The sequence below is a fragment of the Falco punctatus genome, assembly GCF_963210335.1.
Source record: "Falco punctatus genome assembly, chromosome: 3".
NCBI classification, from domain to species: Eukaryota; Metazoa; Chordata; class Aves; order Falconiformes; family Falconidae; genus Falco; species Falco punctatus.
The window spans coordinates 21988415-22007028 of NC_137582.1; the positions used below are offsets into that span (position 1 = coordinate 21988415).

At 37.5% G+C, this 18614-nt stretch overlaps 1 protein-coding gene across 7 annotated transcripts in view; it reads left to right on the plus strand.

Moving 5' to 3' along the window:
• TRPS1 (transcriptional repressor GATA binding 1) overlaps window positions 1-14462 on the plus strand; it is a 220083-nt gene extending 205621 nt beyond the window's left edge. For all 7 annotated transcript variants that reach the window (XM_080378899.1, XM_080378905.1, XM_080378904.1 and 4 more), the window contains 2 exons: window positions 2640-2762; window positions 8159-14462. In XM_080378899.1, the coding sequence (XP_080235025.1) occupies window positions 2640-2762; window positions 8159-9220 (1185 nt within the window). In that variant the 3' untranslated portion in view covers window positions 9221-14462. The remainder of the gene's footprint in view (window positions 1-2639; window positions 2763-8158) is intronic.
• Window positions 14463-18614: the final 4152 nt, after the last annotated feature.

Consider the following 18614-nt stretch of genomic DNA (forward strand, 5'->3'; position numbering starts at 1 on the left):
ATGCAATGCCTAGAACGTAATGGGGTTTTTTTACATACTTTCTGTTAGATGTAGGGAAGGATGTTTAGCTGGGATACTTTGAAATTTTACACATAAATAGTTTGTAAGTACTAAATAAGCAGAGGTATAGGGGTTTGATACATATAGCTACTGCTAGGTATTTTGTAGACTATTGTCAGCTGTAGTCATTGTATTATTTCATTGCAGCTAACGTCCACTTTGAATTGGATCTTTCTTTTAAAAAGAGAGAAAAAATAAGTTACTTTTGTCAGTGTTTTAAAGATATACTACTCGCTAGCATTCAGTGAAGATTTCAGTAGTGTTATTAAACCCTCTGTCACCATTCAAGTTTGTACAAATGCAGCATATAGACTGCTCTCTCTATATTTTAAAAGTCTTCCATGACTTTGTGGAGGGTATTTCCCAAACTCAAAATCAGAAATGAAGGGGTGGAAAGACTGACTCAGATTAGGACTCCACTTGGTTACTACACCACACCAAGAAGCCATAGGCCAGCAGACAAGAAGTAGGAATGGAAAGGAACAGTTCTGCAGTTGTATCTGAATCCTGGCCATATACAGTCATTTCCGCTTGGCAACTTCTCACCCTTTAAGTGGACCAAACTAGGGTTAGTTTCTTGAAGCTTTTATTGTACTCTTAAGCAAAACATTTGTGAAGCTGGGCAAGGGTATGTGACGACAAAAAGAATTGGGAGCTTCAATTTACTTGTAGACAAGTGCGCCTTCCCAGAATGATCTGCATCTTATATACACAACTAGTTAGATGTTTGCTGAAGGACATCAACTACAACTTAGTTCTCCCCTTAGCCAAATTGAGAAAAACGTAGTATATTACTGCTTCTGATTTAAGAGACAAAGTAGGGAATGATGTAAGGGTGTGAGAGAGGGATTATCTTGATGACAATCTTGATTTTATAAGTATCACTTTAAAGTAGCACAACCTGCTGTACTAAAGAAATTGTGTTCTTGGTTTAAAAGGGCAATTGTTAGCCTGACTTTGTGCTCACTAAAAACATTTCCCCAATCTTGTTAAATTATTGCACTCATTTCAGATTTTTATGTGCAGCTTACCAGCCCTCGTTTTTTTACATTTCATTCATTTTCCTTGTATTGATGATTAATGGAGGATGTCGAACGTTAGAGTGAGCAGGCATCAGCAAATGCAAGATCATAATTAGTTTAGCTGACGAGGGCCTCTGATAGCACTTGCATCTGGATGGAAAAATTACCCTGTAGGGAACTGGCTGCTCACCAGGTCTTTTTAGTGATACATTGTGAAACACCCGATGAATCAAATGCCCTTTCAATGCCAAGAAAGTGTTCCAGTCTTGAAGCCAAAATTATGTCTGCAGAAAGCTTTCCATTTGAAATGTATCAGAGTACAATTATAACCATTGTATTTTTTTGGCATGAACACCAGTCTTCTACAGTATGGACTAAAGTTAAATAAATTACTTAAATTTTATGAAACCCTGAAATTTTTACTTATAGAGTTAGCAATTTTTAATTTATAATAGAATTCGTTTTCACTCAGGCTGTTTTTCCCTGTACTCATCCATTCTCATCTTAGATGCTGAAGGTTTCTTATTGATTTTTTCCTTTGCAAGAAGAGAACAGAGTTGAAATTCAGATTTTCTTTTCAGCAAAAGATTCCATTTCCTGCTTATTAGTATTTGTGCCTACAAACACAGCCTGACTTTTGTTTAAATGAGAAGTTTAATGAAATCATTACTCCGTAGAAAGAATTTAATGAGCAATACTCATAAACGTGTCTACTTTTAAATATTCCTGGATCATTATGAAAGCTGATGAATGCACAGCTCGGTCTGGTTAAAAATCAATTTGTATTTAGGAAAGTTGTACCGTGCCTTTCTTCGCCTGACTAAAACAAAATAAATCTATCTGTCGATGAGATGGTGTTTTCTGGGATTTTGGGTTCAAAAAGGGTCCCATTAAGAATACTGTACTTTTATTTGGCTGGCAGAGGCTAGTCCTTGTTTACAGTGGGCTGTGGGAAATATACGGTAGCTTATACTGATTTCAGAAGTGGAAAAGACTGGAACTGAATATTATGTATTCAATTAATGAAATATAATCTCTATTAAAGGAATTAGTATGATGCAGATACAAACTGCGAATAATTGAAGTGGTGGTGTTTCAGAATTCTTGTTACTGATCATACTTTAAAATCAAGCAAACTATAACAAAATAATCTGTTATGAAATGTGGTGAACAAACTAGAAGTTTACAGAATGTTCTCTACCAGCTTCCAGAGGGGTTTTTCAGAATTTGCTGTTTAGAAACCATCATTAAATGCACAAAACCTGAAGTTCAAAAAGTTAAAGCTGTTATTCTGAAAAGGCTTTGGTGTTTCACACACCTCATCCATCACTCTAGGGTTAATTATAATGAAAATCAGTGGTGCCTATTAAGCACAATTGAACCTGACCTCATTATGGGCAGTGTGGTTTTATACTGTCATTGTTGCCAGTCTAGAGACAAAACTCCTGTGTTGATTTGTCCTAACTCCGCAGCTCATGTGACTCACCTCTGACCTGTTTTTTTTTCTCTGTGTGTTTTTTTTTTCTCTTTTTTTTTTCTTTTTCTTCCCTATTTCAGAGACGTAGAGGCTCGGGTGTTTTTTGTGCCAATTGCCTGACCACAAAGACCTCTCTCTGGCGAAAGAATGCAAATGGTGGATATGTATGCAATGCGTGTGGCCTCTACCAGAAGCTTCACTCGGTAGGAAGAACTTACTGGTTTGTTCAGAAAAAAAGGGGTTATACAGCTAAGCTGGGCAGCTGTGGTCTTGTCTGGTTGTGTGATTAGTACCACTCCCTGGCCTGCAGTTAATTTCCTAACAGGGTTTTGTAGCATGGTCACTTTGGGATCAGATGTGATTCATTATGAAACAGGCTGAGATGCTGTGGGTAGATGTGTTTGAGATCACCAGTGATGCATTTAATTATTTTGATACAAAATAAGGGGAAAATTATTTCTTTTCTGGGAATTCCATTTAAAGGCATACAATATGTTGGTGATGAAAGCTCTCTAAATTCAAGAGCCCTTGTGTTCATAATAAAGTAAAAAAATAAAAAAGAATCCTTAAAGTTAGACATTACATCTATATCAAAAATAGCCCTTGCTGTGGTTTTTGTTTTCTTTCACTTCTCTTCCCTCCCTTTATGCTTGACAGTAAATTTCTTGGAGATACGGGGTGGTGGTTTTTTTTTTTCTTTTTTCTACAGTTCTTATAGTCTGGCTGGAGGATTCTGAAATAACCCAAGAAGGAAGCTACTCACCTGATGGCACTCATCACTTGGTGAAGGGAAGATTCACCATCCCTCAGGATCAGGCAGGGAATAAGTAATAATCACAGGCTGTCTGTATTGTTTTTCATCTTATTGACACTTGACTTGATCCTGAAAGATGTTGAATGCTCTGGTCCAGGTCCAGGAAGGCCATGCTTAAGTGTTTCCTTGGATCAGTGCCAAAATGCTCAGAATCTTTTAGGTTAAGACCCACTAGTTAAATATTATCCCTGCTATCTTGAATAGAAGCACATGGGAGAGTCAGGTGACCAAGACTTGACTATAATTAATTTTTACAACATTCCCTTGAAGTTAAAAAGTGTTAGTATTTTTCAGAAATAGAAACTGAGGCAGCCTTTGGGAGATTGCCAGGGTAACATAACAATTCAGGCTTAGAGCCCAAATCAGAAATCTATGTTGTGGCTGAGTGCTTATTTTTTAAAACTTTTTTTCAGGGGAAAAAAAAAAAAAAAGCACTTAAGAAACTATATTTCAAATACTACCAAGTGGTTATGCCTATTTCTCTTTAAATTTGAGGACTAAGCTTCTAAATCAATTAGTAGCTTTTGTGAATTTATTTTACCTTTGATCTTGTGGACAGGCTATATAACAACCTTGTTTACTCAAGATCCTGTCCAGCCAACCTACTTAATAAAAAAGAAAAATATTTGAATTTTTAAAAGCAGCAAGACCATCACCAGTCTGAAAGCTTAGCTCTGTTTGCCATGTAACTATTTTTAAGCTCCAGAACAACTGAGCCAGTCAGATAGCATCTGAGCAGGAGAAGATGGACTAATGCATGATCTCTGGCCACCTTCTTGGCCAGGTCTTGCTGAAAGTATCATCTTCTTGGAGATTTCTCAAAGTTCTAGACATAATATCTAATTTAAGGAAATTGATCAGCGGTGAGCATCCAGAAAGATTTTAAAGAGGACAGTTTGGCTTTTAATGTTAATTTGACGTTTGAGTCCAGTAATTTGCAGAACTTCCGTTCACAGCCTCTATTTTCCCTTTTTTAAATACACTTTTCTATCCTGTTACATCTTACCATGATTATTAGCACAAATTATTGAATGGATAAAAACTACAAGCATTGCTTTTGAATTCAAACACATAGATAATTCTTATGAACCAGTAGGAAAAAAATTAGTAAATTAGTGTGCTTCCAACAACAATAATTAGCAATACAATGTCAAGCTTTATTTTACGCATATAGAAAGCAAGAAGCTGACGCTATCTTTTAGCTCCAGTGTTCAAGCGTGGCAATAAGCTGTCACTCAGTGGACATTTGACATTAATATCCTCAATTGAACTTTGACCAAACAAATGCAAAGAATTTAATTAGGCCTCCACTCTGCTGTGGTACAATAACAACTCCATTGTAAGCTGGAGTCTGAAATAATGAAACAAATCTTTCCTTTAGGACACCTTTTAAAATAGTCCCATGCAAAGGGATGCTCTTTAGATTGACTAGAATTAGATTAGATTATGAATTAGATTAGAAAGATGAAGTTTTCTTTTATCTGTCTGCCTGTCTATGTCATCAAGAAAAATTACAGTATGTCATGTATGTTTTTGAATTAAGGAGTCTAGGGTGATGCAATCACTAGGCAAATGTCTGAAACTGTAAAAACCCAAGGGAATAGAACTGTTCCCTTCTGTGAGCCACCCTGTTAAAGTAAATTATGCTGCACAGCTCAGTAAAATTCACCTATAGTAGGTTTGTACATTTCATAGCTCCCTTTTGATTGGATTGTGACTATCTAGAACTACTGTCTTCATTAACTAAAAGCATGTGTAATGCTAAGTGTGTATAATAAGTATGTATAATAATCTCTAAGGTCCCTTTTTTACTTGTGTTTAATAAGAAGAAAAATCTATGGTCTGTCAGATACTACTAGGTGGTAGTGACTGACAAATAGTAGTCACATTTACATTTCTACAATACCCTTGCATAATTTTTCAACGTGTTTTCAGAAATGTTCAATCTATCCAGGGGTCATTTGCATTAAAATTGCAAGGTTTTCCACATTTTTCTCCTCTAATGCAGACAACTATGTTAAGAAATGTGTAATAATATTCCAATGGTCAATTACTAAAATTGTTTTCGTAAAAAAATGCAGTTTATTGCAAACATATACACCAATCTCCCCAGAATCATGAATTTGACCGTTATTATTGTGGTGCTGTTCCTCATTTTTAATAGCTCTAACTTGGTCATGGAAAACTAGATTTTGTTCCATAGTGATTCCTTGGCCACGTCTTTGGCCTCCTTCAGTGAGAAGTTACAGTGTTTTATTTTAGGATTAGACATATGTGATCTTGTAGTGGAGAGATCACTGCAATTTCCCATGGTATCTAGGAAGTCTAATCAAAATAATTTAATGAAATACTTGCTGGATTTTGTGATATATTTTTTTTAAGTTACTGATATATTTGGGGTAGGGAGATTTCCAAGTAATATAGAGATGGAAAAAAATCTTTGTGATGATATTCAATATGTTATATATAACAATTAAGGATCTGACATAAAGCATTTTTAAAGTAACGTTCTGGTAATGTTTCCACTATTTTCTAAACTTAATGCCACACTGAAAATCAAAAAGAGAGCTTAAACTTTTCTGTCTGCCTTAGTTGCAACTGAATGCAGAATATTTCTATCTGCACCTTAGTACTGTGAATAAGTTAAATATTCTAAAGTTAAATAAAAGTAGCTTTACTCCACTGAATAGTCCATTTTAATCAGCTAAAGTTAGTCAGAGGAGTACAGTCATTTGCATGCTGAAGAATTTTTCAGTTGGACCTACAGCCTTTAACTCCTAATGTCATGTAACTTTGAAGAGCCAGAGCTGCAAATAAGTGTGCGAGGTCCTTAATCACAGGTATGAAGATGTTTCTTTTAACTGCTTCCACAATCAGGCTTCATACCTGTAGCATGAAAAGTAAGACTAAAACTTTTTCCAAACTACTGAAAGGTATTCCATAAGCCATATGATAATGGTCTGTAGTGTATAAATAAAAGTTTAATAAGAGCAACATCAACAGTATTATAAGATCTTACACAGCATGTCAGTATGACAGTGTTACAATTGTCATAAAGAGGTGAGGCAATTACACTGAGCTTATTATAAGAGTATATGCTTATGTATATTAATTGGCTATAGATTCTGTAAACTATAAACTTTAATTGCATAGAATATACATAGAAAATATTATACTTTTATGTAACATGACTGCCTCAACTTGGATCTGTTTGAGGAGACCATTTTTCTGCTAAGTTTAAATTTTGCTTATTAAAAATTTAAATCAAAGTGTATCTTCCGTCTGATTCAGAGTTTTAATAGAAAGTAAAATCTTAACAAGCAGCTACAATGCCTAAAATGTAGTTAACCATTAAGAATAAGCTGACCTCAGGAAAATAAATAGGTGAAAGTGGAGAGGAAGATAGCAAGTCAAGAGAGAAACTAGATCTCTACAAGTAAAAGAGTGAGCGCTCTTCCAGCTCTGGATATTTTTATATTAGTTCAATGTTATGAATACATATAAATTATGTTACCGTCAAAGTACAAATTGTTTTGGATATTGACTGTACACCAAAATTTAATCTGCACTTTAAAACAATGTTAAAAAGAACATTTCCAAATAAACATGTAAGTGGAATACTGTGTGGGGCACCTTTCCGTCCTCCAACCAAAATAGGATTATATGTGCATTTGGATGAGACAAATGGCAACTGCCAGTACACCAAACAGAATGACTTTTAGGCAGATTTTGTTGTTCTAACATCTGCATAGTAGAGCAACACATACCAATGTTACAGCACCACCTTTCATTCACATAGCATTGCCTTCCTGTTGAGGGACCTTTCAGACAGGGCTGACTGCTGTCCTTCCTTGTACTATTGGGGTTTTTTTCTTCATGCAACAGTATTTTCAATTCTCATCTAAATATGTCACCTGCCCTGAGCTGGTGTGGAGAAGCAGCAAATGGAAACAGAAGTCCTTACTTGGTTCTTGCCTCTGCCTCTTCCGTGATGCTTTTTTCTTTATAGACCCTTTTTTCCCACCTTCGGGGGATGCCATCTCTCCCTCATGACTTAGTAGCACAACATCAGTAACATTTAGAAAGAAATACAGCAGGAATGAAGGATGGGGAGTTGGTACCAAAGTCCCAGGTAGACCTTTTGGTGCATAGGAATAGTTCTCCTGGGCTTTCTTCTCCATCTTTCTCAGTCCCTTTCCAGCCACTACCTATCTACTCACCCCCGCAGTGGACCTGCTTCTCTTTTGCTAGGTGACAGCATTGGTGGTCAGCAAGCCCTGTATTTGCTTGCAATTTCAAAGGGGAGTGAGTGCCAAGGTAAGTGTTACTCAGTTCTTGTCATGGTGTGATCGATGCAAACCCCTCCCCAGTACCAGCTCTGGTAACCTGGTGCATAGAATAACACTAGTACATAGGGCTGTGCGTCTCCCACCTCATCCCCAGCACTCAGCACCCACTTTCAGCATAGCTACTCCAGAACTTTTCAGGAGTAAGGAGTAATAAACGCTTTGACAGCTTGGATACTTCATACCTTTTTACGTAAACAGGTACAGTATGTCTAAGGCTGTTGACTTAGTTTGATAAAACAAACCAATTCAGAGTTTACTTTTAGCCTGAGGGGCCAGGAACCAGCATTTGGGTGGAAATTTGGTCATTCCCGTAAAACTCTAACAATATAGCTCTTCTGAAAAGAAAAGATAAATTTATGTGAGCGTGGTCTCACGGATTTGTTTAATTTGTCTTTCTTTTTTTTCCTTTTGTTCATTATGTGTGTGTTCCATACAGACTCCCAGGCCTTTAAACATCATTAAGCAGAACAATGGTGAGCAGATCATTAGGAGACGAACAAGAAAGCGCCTTAACCCGGAGGCACTTCAGGCTGAGCAGCTAAACAAACAACAGAGGGGTAGCAGTGAGGAACAAGTCAATGGAAGCCCCTTAGAGAGGAGGTCAGAGGATCATTTACCTGAAGGTCATCAGAGAGAAATACAGCTTCCCAGCCTCAGTAAATATGAGGCCCCAGGTTCATTGACTAAAAGCCATTCTGCTCAGCAGCCAATATTGGTCAGCCAAACTCTGGATATTCACAAAAGGATGCAACCTTTGCACATTCAGATAAAAAGTCCTCAGGAAAGTACTGGAGACCCAGGAAACAGTTCATCGATATCAGAAGGGAAAGGAAGCTCAGAGAGAGGCAGCCCAATAGAAAAATACATGAGACCTGCGAAACACCCAAACTATTCACCACCTGGAAGCCCTATTGAAAAATACCAGTACCCACTTTTTGGACTTCCATTTGTACACAATGACTTTCAGAGTGAAGCTGACTGGCTGAGATTCTGGAGTAAATATAAGCTGTCTGTTCCTGGGAATCCACACTACTTGAGTCATGTGCCTGGCCTACCAAATCCTTGCCAAAACTATGTGCCTTATCCCACCTTTAATCTGCCTCCTCATTTTTCAGCTGTCGGATCAGACAATGACATTCCTCTAGATTTGGCGATAAAGCATTCCAGACCTGGGCCAACTGCAAACGGTGCCTCCAAGGAAAAGAGTAAGGCACCACCAAATGTAAAAAATGAAGGTCCCTTGAATGTAGTAAAAACAGAGAAAGTTGATAGAAGTACTCAAGATGAACTTTCTACCAAGTGTGTGCACTGTGGCATTGTCTTTCTGGATGAAGTGATGTATGCTTTGCATATGAGTTGCCATGGTGACAGTGGACCTTTCCAGTGCAGCATATGCCAGCATCTTTGCACGGACAAGTATGACTTCACAACTCACATCCAGAGGGGCCTACACAGGAACAATGCACAAGCTGAAAAGAATGGAAAACCTAAAGAGTAAACCTTAGCACTTAGCACAATTAAACAGAAATAGGTTTCCTTGATGGGAATTCAATAGCTTGTAATGTCTTGTGAAGACCTATAAAGCACTTCATATAGAGAGCATGCCTTATCCAATATTAATTCCCTTATTCTTTTTTTTCTCTTTTCTTCTCTCTTTTTTTTTTTTTTTTTTTTTTTTTTTTTTTTTTTTTTTTTTTTCCCTCTTAAATGAGTGGGTTACCAAGAAAAAAAGAACAGTTGGTTGGTGGCCAGAAGGGGGAGAAGATAATTATATGGGACATGGCCCACCAAAGCTAGCCAGAATGCAGTGAATCATGGCGAATAACCTTGAGAAAGTTTTACCGGACAATTAATACCTTTGCTGTTGTGTAAGAGACATAACTGGCAAGAGTGCAAAGATGTGTATATGTATATACTGCTGCAGGGGTGTAGTGAACATATGCACATTGTATATAGGAACTAGACTTGTTAAATATACAGATTTAAAAGGTCGTTTTCTTTTCTTTAATTTGGGCTAGTTTCTGCCCTACAACATGCCTTAGGATCACTTTGTCCTCAAAGCTTTGGCAGCAACTTCATCTAGATGTTTCTCAGACTCAGTTGATTTTTAGCTACCATTTTATCACTACATTCTTTCTGGCACACTTTACTCTAGGAAAACCATTTTGTGCAAATGAAGTCTCTAATACAGAAGCCACATTCCGGGTTTAATTTGCATAGAACAAGGTAACCTGCTGTATTTTATTTTAATATATTTTTAATATATTACATTTCTAAACCTTAAAGTCTAAGGTTACTTCTCCACAGGCTTAACATTGCTATACATACCAGTCAATCCCTTCAGTAGACTTATACCAGCTTTTGCTAAGTAGCATTAAATGTCTTCATAGTACTTTTTAATACTTAAAGCTTTTTAAAACTATCCATGAAGGGAAAGCTCCTCAGCATAACTGCTCAGGGAAATAGGGCTAAATAACTAAATATTAAATAATTGGTTAAAGGTGCTGTTAGACGAGCCTCCATGCTTGCTACAAGGGTGTACAAGAACTGACTTTAATCATTTTCATTTTAGTGTCCCAACCAGTAGTTTATTATTTTGCCACAGGGATGTAGAAGATATTACAAGCTACTGGATGCACTGTCAGATTAACTTATTTCATTAAAGAAGTTGGGAGAACAAATAGAAAAAACCTTATTTTTCTAGTAAATATTAATGTATTACATTTCAAATAATGGTGCCTGACATATTGAATAATTATTTTCTACAGTGTACGTATGCAACAAAGATATTCCATCATGCATTAGAGTCAGTTCTGGCTCTGCCTCGCTGTTTACATTTGCAAATGTAGCAAACAAGGTAATGAAGCAACTATTTCTATTGCAGTAGGTATCTTTTTTTTCTGTGTGTGTGCATTAAAGTTGTAAACGATAACATGAAATGAATGAAATTTGTTGATATTAATGGTATGGAAAAACAAGAAGGAAATGAAAATATTTTTATGCCTACTTAGGAAAAAAAGGGTAGCACTATTCATTCCAAGTACTTTTGTATTCTTAAGCTCTTAACTCACATTGTTATGCTTAAAATGATAAACATATATCCTCTTTTTATTGCTTTGTCTGTGTTTCAGAAGAAACATTTCAGAAATTATTTTGATAAGTGCTGTTTGACGATGCAGCGCTGATGTTTTATTGCATTCTGTAGTAGCATTGCACTCCATTTTTACAATATTATGCAGTTGCTTTTTTGTTTTGTTTGGGTTTGTTTCTTTTTCGCAGTGCAGGGTCTTAGTTCCTTATGGTTGGATGGCAGGTGTAGCTCAACTGGTTCATGAATGTTGCAGCGAATGAAGTTTAAAAATGCCTTTCTAATATTATGTTGTCTTTTATTTCTCCATTCATGCATTTTATTTTTTAAAATGTTCTATAAAAATATCTCTGGACTAAGTCCTCACTTGAGATTATATGTAAAGGGTCCTATTCCAATCTCACTTACATGCCACCTTTCTCAGATTTTCATGTAATTGAAACTAAAGCATCATTAAAAAAAAAAAAAAGTTCTTGTATTTAACTCACCTGAATCTCGCCACTCTCCCTTCTAGAATTTGGTGCACTTGTAAGATACTTAACCAGATAGACAGGGAGGTGGAAGATAAAAGGAGAGGTGACAGGAAATGGCTTCTAGGGGTTGGCAAAAGGAAAACCAGGGAGGGACTGGCCTAAACGTTCAGCACTTTGATAGTCTTTTGAAAAATAATGTGCCTAAAGCAGCCGGCAACGAACATCACCATGCATGAGAAGCACTTACACAGTTGATCACCAATGGTCTTGCTGACCTTGGCAGTATTTTAGGTGTTACATTTTCACACAGATGAAACGTTATTGCACAGTTTCTCTGAGTCATTAGGCACAGACGGGCTATTGTTCAGCATTAGGCTTGCATTCCTTCCTGCTCCACCCATTGCTTCTATACTGGTGAGCAGCATATGGAAAGTCCCACTCAATCTGTTCGCAGTTGAGTTCTATAACCCTTTAATAGTGTTCTAGGTTAGCAAAGGATATTGGGCCACATTCTTTTCTTCTATTTTTTAGATGAATCTCCAGCTTGATACCAGTGCCAGACAAAGTCTGGTTATGTTTTTACTATTGTTCTCCAATAATAAGTTCTGACTTGGTTTTTGTGGATTTATTTTTGTTGGGTATTTTTTTGTTTCTTTTTTTTTTTTCTGTGGGGACTTAAATAGATTGCCCTCGTTTTGTTACGTCAGGGTCCAGTGTGTGTCCTTTTCAGCTTTTCCAAGAAACATGTTAGACTTGCGAAGCAGTGATTTTTATCAGCTTCAGAGGTAGCTGCCTGCCGGTTTTCAGTAGATACTGGTTTGACTTACTTCATCTAAGACCCACCAGTTCCTGCAGCTTCTTCACTGATGGAAGCTGCATCTTCATGGCAAAATATTTTAAGGGGGACATGCGCATTGTAAGACTTGAGCACCACCCTGTACTTCATAACACCTCTGGCTAAACTCAGAAGCAAGAGGCCAATAACAGGAAATACACGTATCAGGGTTTGGGGATGAGGAGAAATGAAATCTTATGAGTGCAAAGAACAAGACATATTTTTGAATGTTAGTATTGCGCACCTAGGTGGTGCAAATAAAATTTGAAAAAAATTCATTGTTCTTGCCATGACATATTGAGATGTTCTAAGACTTCTGCTTTGTAAGAAATGGGATTTTGCATAGCCTGTTCTCTTTGATTGGGGTGGGGGGAGCACAGCTTTGTTTCTTAACAAGAGAGGTGACTCTCCCTCTTCCAGACCCCCTCACAATGGTTATTAATCAAAAGAAAAATAAAATCTGACATTGAAAAAGAGTAATCTTGTTTAATAACTGTCAGATGGAAACCAATGTTAGCACACACAAGTAATTACTGCACCCACTGCATTTCGATCAACTTTACAACACTAAAAATTGAACTTTCAAAGAATCATTCTTTGTTCTCAATTTGTCAGTGTCTTCAAGGTGTTTTACTCCTCTTATTAAGGAATGGTAGTTTGAGATCTTAAAATGTGTTACAAATTGGACCACAAAATAAGTAGATGGTACAAAACAAGAGGCTTTGTGGTGCCTGTCATTAAACAGATTGCAGAACAGGAACAATGTTTCCATTAACACCCTGTATAGAAGGAGCTGTCACACAGCATCTTCTTGCAAACCAGACTGTCTCTAAGTGGTCACTTGGTGGCTGCTGCCCCATGATAATGAAGCGGGAGACTAAGGTTTTCCAGAGCACTGCTTGCATCCAGGTTTTAAACTCCAATTGCTTTCCAAAAGAAGTTTTGCACCTAATTGCCACTGTACTGATGAAACTCCCCCTTTAATTTTTCGTGGACCATCCCAAAAGGGGGAGGGAAACTGAGTATTTGCATCTTGGTTTTGCCTAAAAAATAGAGTGTTGCACATTGCAACTATTTTACAGAGGGAGAACACAGAGGCATCTCAAAAAGTCGAAGCACGCTGTGAGTGATAGATTGTTTTTGCAGTTATAGGGGCAGCAGGACAGAAGTGAGTGATGTTAATTGCATACGGTGCTGAAACATAGTGGTTGTGCAACAGGGAGACCTGATTTGGCAGCCATGGATTAGTACCCATTTCAGGGATGGACTTTCAAGTCCATCTTTGGGCTGGACAGTGTTGCTTTGTAGTCACAACTACTTGCTTTATGTGCTAAGGATGTTGTCTACCATCTGCATTTTTTGCCCAGGATGTCTAAATATATTCCCGTTCTTGCTCCTGTATTGATTTTTCTTGGCTGACTTAACATGCTAATTCTTACTACTGGTCAGGAAAAGCCAGAGAGATTAGAAGTTCACTTCTGTTCAGCCAGAAGGGTAGATATATTTCCTTCTGCTTCTGTGGACACAGTTATGCTTGGCAAAGAATAGTGAGCAATTTGTCAGCATATCCCAAATGTGACAGATAAGTGAGAAATCCCTTCTAAACTTTTCTCTAAAGTGAAGATGGCCAAGTAGAATGATTTACATAATTTCCTCACCTCAGAATAGGATTCCTCCCTACACTCTTCCTCACAATTCAATTTCATTTAGCCAGCTCTGGAAAGCTGGCAGTTGGTGAGATGCTACTTACACAGTAGTCACACATACCCCAATTTACCTCTTTTTAAGAGGATAAAAGACAATAATTTAATGGCTGCCAGCCAGATAACTACCGGTTTCATTTAATTTTTGGTTACACTTAGTAAAGTAAAATTCTTAGAATAAACATTGTAACAGCAACCACAATTTTCCATTCCTATCATTTTGGCCTCTGAGCTTTATGTTGAAGGAGAACAGGAGAAAAGGAAACATCTCAAAATGCCATTGTAAATTTAGCTTATAGAATATTCACCAGCAGGAAAAGGAAAAAAAAAAAAAAAAAAGAAAAAAAAAAAAAAAGAGTACTTCATAAAGAATGACTTCATGTTGCTAAAAACCATCATTAAACTTGTAGCCCTGATTTGACTATAGAATGTTGGCTCTTAATGTTTTGTCCTTACAACACATGGATGTGTTTTTTGTTTTGTTTTGGGGTTTTTGTTTTGTTTTTTGGTTTTCATAGTGCATGTTCATTTCTACTCACAAACATGTTCTTGGTGTATTTCTTATGCAAACAATCTTCAGGCAGCAAAGATGTCTGTTACATCTAAACTTGAATAATAAAGTTTTACCACCAGTTATAAAACAGATTCATGTCATTGTTTCTGGGGAGGATGTAATGTCATAGTGTCACTATACCATAGCGGGGTTGGGGAGGAGAACAAGCTAGAGTCGAGCTGCTCTGAGGGCATGACAGGGCCTGACAGCATCTCTGAGTAATGGCTGGTGATTACAGCTGAAAGGCAAAGGCAGCCTTGCCCAAATGGTAAATGCATGAAAAGAGAGGAGCTCCTTCAAAGACAGATTTGCCCTATTTGCAGTTCTTCTCCATTAAGGACTTCAGATGTGATCCAAAACTCATTCAGGATTTAGAGTGAAAGTCTCTTTCAGTGGGGTCTGAACTTTTTTCAGTACTCCAACAGCCTGGCAATATATTACTGGTTTTATTCTGCTTCCCAAAAAAGGACCAAATTTTGGAATAATTTTGAGATATTATGTAAGAAAGGCTGATACTGAAGCGTGATAGGTGCCCCAGGGTTACCAGGTCTGCGTTTCACACAAAGCCCATGGCAGTCTTTAAATAATCCCTGATACTCAGGACTGGGGTTCCACATCATCCACAACTTTTCCAGGAAGTCCTGCTCGCTCCCGTCACACAGGTTATTGACCCAATGGTGACTCAAGAACAGAGAGTGCCACCTACAACGTTGCCACCACCACTTCCTCCAGCAACCTTGGAGGTTTCCTCAGAGATCCCAAATTGGAGTGCTGACCAAATCAGTTCAGCTTGGCATTTCTGTTCCGATGAGCTCACAGCCCAGGGTGGTATGGCTCCCAGCCATCGTTTCCATTAAGCTGTAATTTTCTTTCTCTGTAGGATTTGTCTCATCTCCATGGATGAGATACTGTTCGCTCCCATACAAAATAATGTTTTAAAATAATACAAAATGGTAAAATCTGTTTATAATGTTAGAGTACAATTTTCTAGAGCTTAATTTTAAAAGCACCATGCCTAAAATAACTTCACCCTGCTATTCATTCTTCCAGTGAATTCAGATGAAGACCCTATGCATTTTCAATCTCTTTAATTTCCTGAGATTAATAAAAAATAATAACTGTGGTAAAGAAAAAAGAAGAAAAAAGAAATGCTTTCAGAAGCAGGGAGAAAGAGTTCTGGAGACATCAATTTTATGCTTAAACTTTAACCATTTTGAAAAAGGTGCTACATTCAAAAGCTAGTAAATATACATTGTGTAAGACTACATATGTGTATATATACACTGTATATCTAGGAATGTATATGTAAAGACTATATACATACACAGAGATACATATATATTCACACAGAGGAAAAGTTTATATATCTACAGAGAGAGTTTAAAAATCTAGTATTTTCACCTGATTTAAGAACATCTTTTGAGGATACCAAGATTTAATCCAAATTTATGTTCTTGTTATAAAACTACTCCTGACTAATGCAGTCTGTCTTTAATCAGAGTTAAAATCAGTGTTTAATATTGCACTTTTGTCCCCATATACTGAAGCGAGCTTGTAATTGTAGGAGCTGATGACCTCAAATTTTCCTTTGTGGTTCTGCTGTTTGTATAGCCTACTTACAGAGTTAATGCCTTCCTCTTATAACAGCAGCTCCACATGTAAGCAGCTCATATAAGTGCATGCTGACATTGTTATCAGGTCTTTAGATGCGATTATAAGGTTTAAATTTGTGCCAAGAATCTAGGGACTTCTTGTTCTAACAGCAGTGTCCTTGATTATTTCTGATTTAAGTTTTTACTACTGCCATATCTTGACATAGGTCAGAACTCTGTTGTCCCAGGTACAGCCAGGCTGAGAATACAAAAGACAATACATCTGCTGGTAGCAGGTCCTGACCCTCATCAAAGAAGATTTATAAATGTACAAAGTTAAAAAAAAAAAGTATAGGAATACATTCTGATGCAGAAGAAAATGGACAGAATGAATAAGCAGTGTGCTTCATTATGTACAAAGCGAAGCGCTTTCAATATTACACTATTAATAGAATAAATGGCCTAGTTATCTTACAACCTTATTTATTATAAATCAAACAACATTGTATTTATAAAATTGTGTTGACGGTGGGGATATAAAATCAACAAAACAGCAGAATGTTGGTGTAAATATTCAGTTTATGTGTCCACACTGGAAGAAGTTTAACAGTGATGGGCAATTATGCTGGACAGCTGGGACAGCTGAAACCTGATTGAGGTAGAGTTTGTACTGCCACCAACTTCCTTTGATTTCCCTGAAGAGTCTGACTAATCCTTGTTTGCAGAACAACAACAGTATCGGTGGGTCATTTCTGTAAATGAAAGTGTCTCCTGCACATCCAAAGGAATAAAAGTGTCTTTCACACGTTGTGGTTACAATGTCAGTGAAAGTGTCTGATTCAATTCCAAAAGCTACTATGGAATTGACAGCTTAATGGTGAGATTGAGATGGTGACAGTTCTGTCACCTACTTCCAAACAGCTGCATCAGTGCTGATAGAATGTCAGTGCAGTTGGCCAGAGAAGAAATGCGAACATTTAAAAGAACAGAGAAAAAAAAAAAAAAAAAGAACAAAACCTTCTGTTACAACACTGTGTAAAGATGATGGCTGAAATCTGCCACAGAAAAACTTCAGGTTAACACTTTGTTTTGGAAAGGCAATACAGCTGCTGTGGCCCTACTTCTGAGTGGAATCATTTCTTTTATGATTTGTAGTACAAAAAGCAAAGCCCCAGCATAAAGTTAGCTCTCTTTTCACTATGGCATACTTGTAAGAAAATAAGACAATAAAAGAGGGTAAAAATGGACTAGGAAGGCTTTCTAAATTATCATTTCAAGGAAAGGAACTAGGTATTTTCTTACCACTTATTTTGTAAAGAAAAAGACTTGCAAACCAAAATGAGAATATTTTCTTTTCCTTTTAATGAAAGTAGAGTATTTTCCTCCCTGACAGAATCTGATAAAACAGGAAACAGATTTCAGAATATGAAAGGATAAGATGTGGAAGCCTTTCACAAAGGTAAGGTGATTTTTCAAATGTTCCCTAATGGTGACATTCACATTGCATACTTCAGACACCCAACTGTAAATACACATTACAATCCTCATCTTCCTACAGAGTCAGCCTAATGTTGGGAGCAGGATCTTATTAGATGTTCATAGCCATCCACTGGTGGGGTCCAGACTGGATGATCTCCAGAGATCCCTTTTAGCCTGGATAATTTTGTGATCGATTATAAACAGTCACGAATTCAGTCAGTTTATGTTTCTCCTTTGTGAGTATAGCATATACAGCAGGGAGCAACTGGGAGACAAAGGCCAACAAATACTGAAGCACATTGATAGATGGAAATGGTGGCGCCTATCAAGAGCTGTCTAGTACACAGGCCTTTGAGGTCAGAGCTGGATGCAAGTACAAAACACCCCATTACATACATGGATTTTAACTGGAGCACAAAGATGGAACATCTATTTACATTTCCATAATAATTCACTGCAATAAATCCCTGGTAATTATACATTAACCTCTACAATTAAGCATAATATGCTAGACTGCTGATGCACTGACATCGCTATCATACTCATCAACACAACTCTTTGGCTAACTTCTATATTATCTATAAATCAAGATGGGAATATTCACAGGCATTGGATAATGGCTGTCTGCAAGGTTTATTGGCTAGAGTAGCCCCTGGCACATTTTGGCTTGGGCCAGCCACATGCTTTCGACCAGGTCCCTGTCACAGCGGAGGAGTTATCAGAGAGGAGACCATTCTCAGTTCTGAGGGGAAGGGATATGAATGGGTCTGTGTGGTACCCATTCCCTTGGAAACAATTTTCCAGCAGGAAGCACCAAGAGCCATGGGATACATCCTGAGCCACTTGCCACACTCTTTCGGTGTGTGGGCACATTGTGGGGCAGCAGGTTTGCACACAAAACTATGTGCCAGTGTCCTCAGACCAAAGAATGGCCTTGGCTGCTTTTAATTTACTAGCATTGTCATTGCTGCCATTTACTCTTTCTCCCTGTCTGATGAGGGTGGCAGGAGCAGCTTTAACTGATCTTTCAGTACCTGCAATCTGCTGTATTTGACTAGTAAGCTTTAAAGACAGAAGCACTTTCAGATTCATCTTATATATAGACAACAACTTTAGGAAGGGGGGTGGGGGGGTGGGGGGTGTGTGTGTGTGATATTATTTAGCTCAGT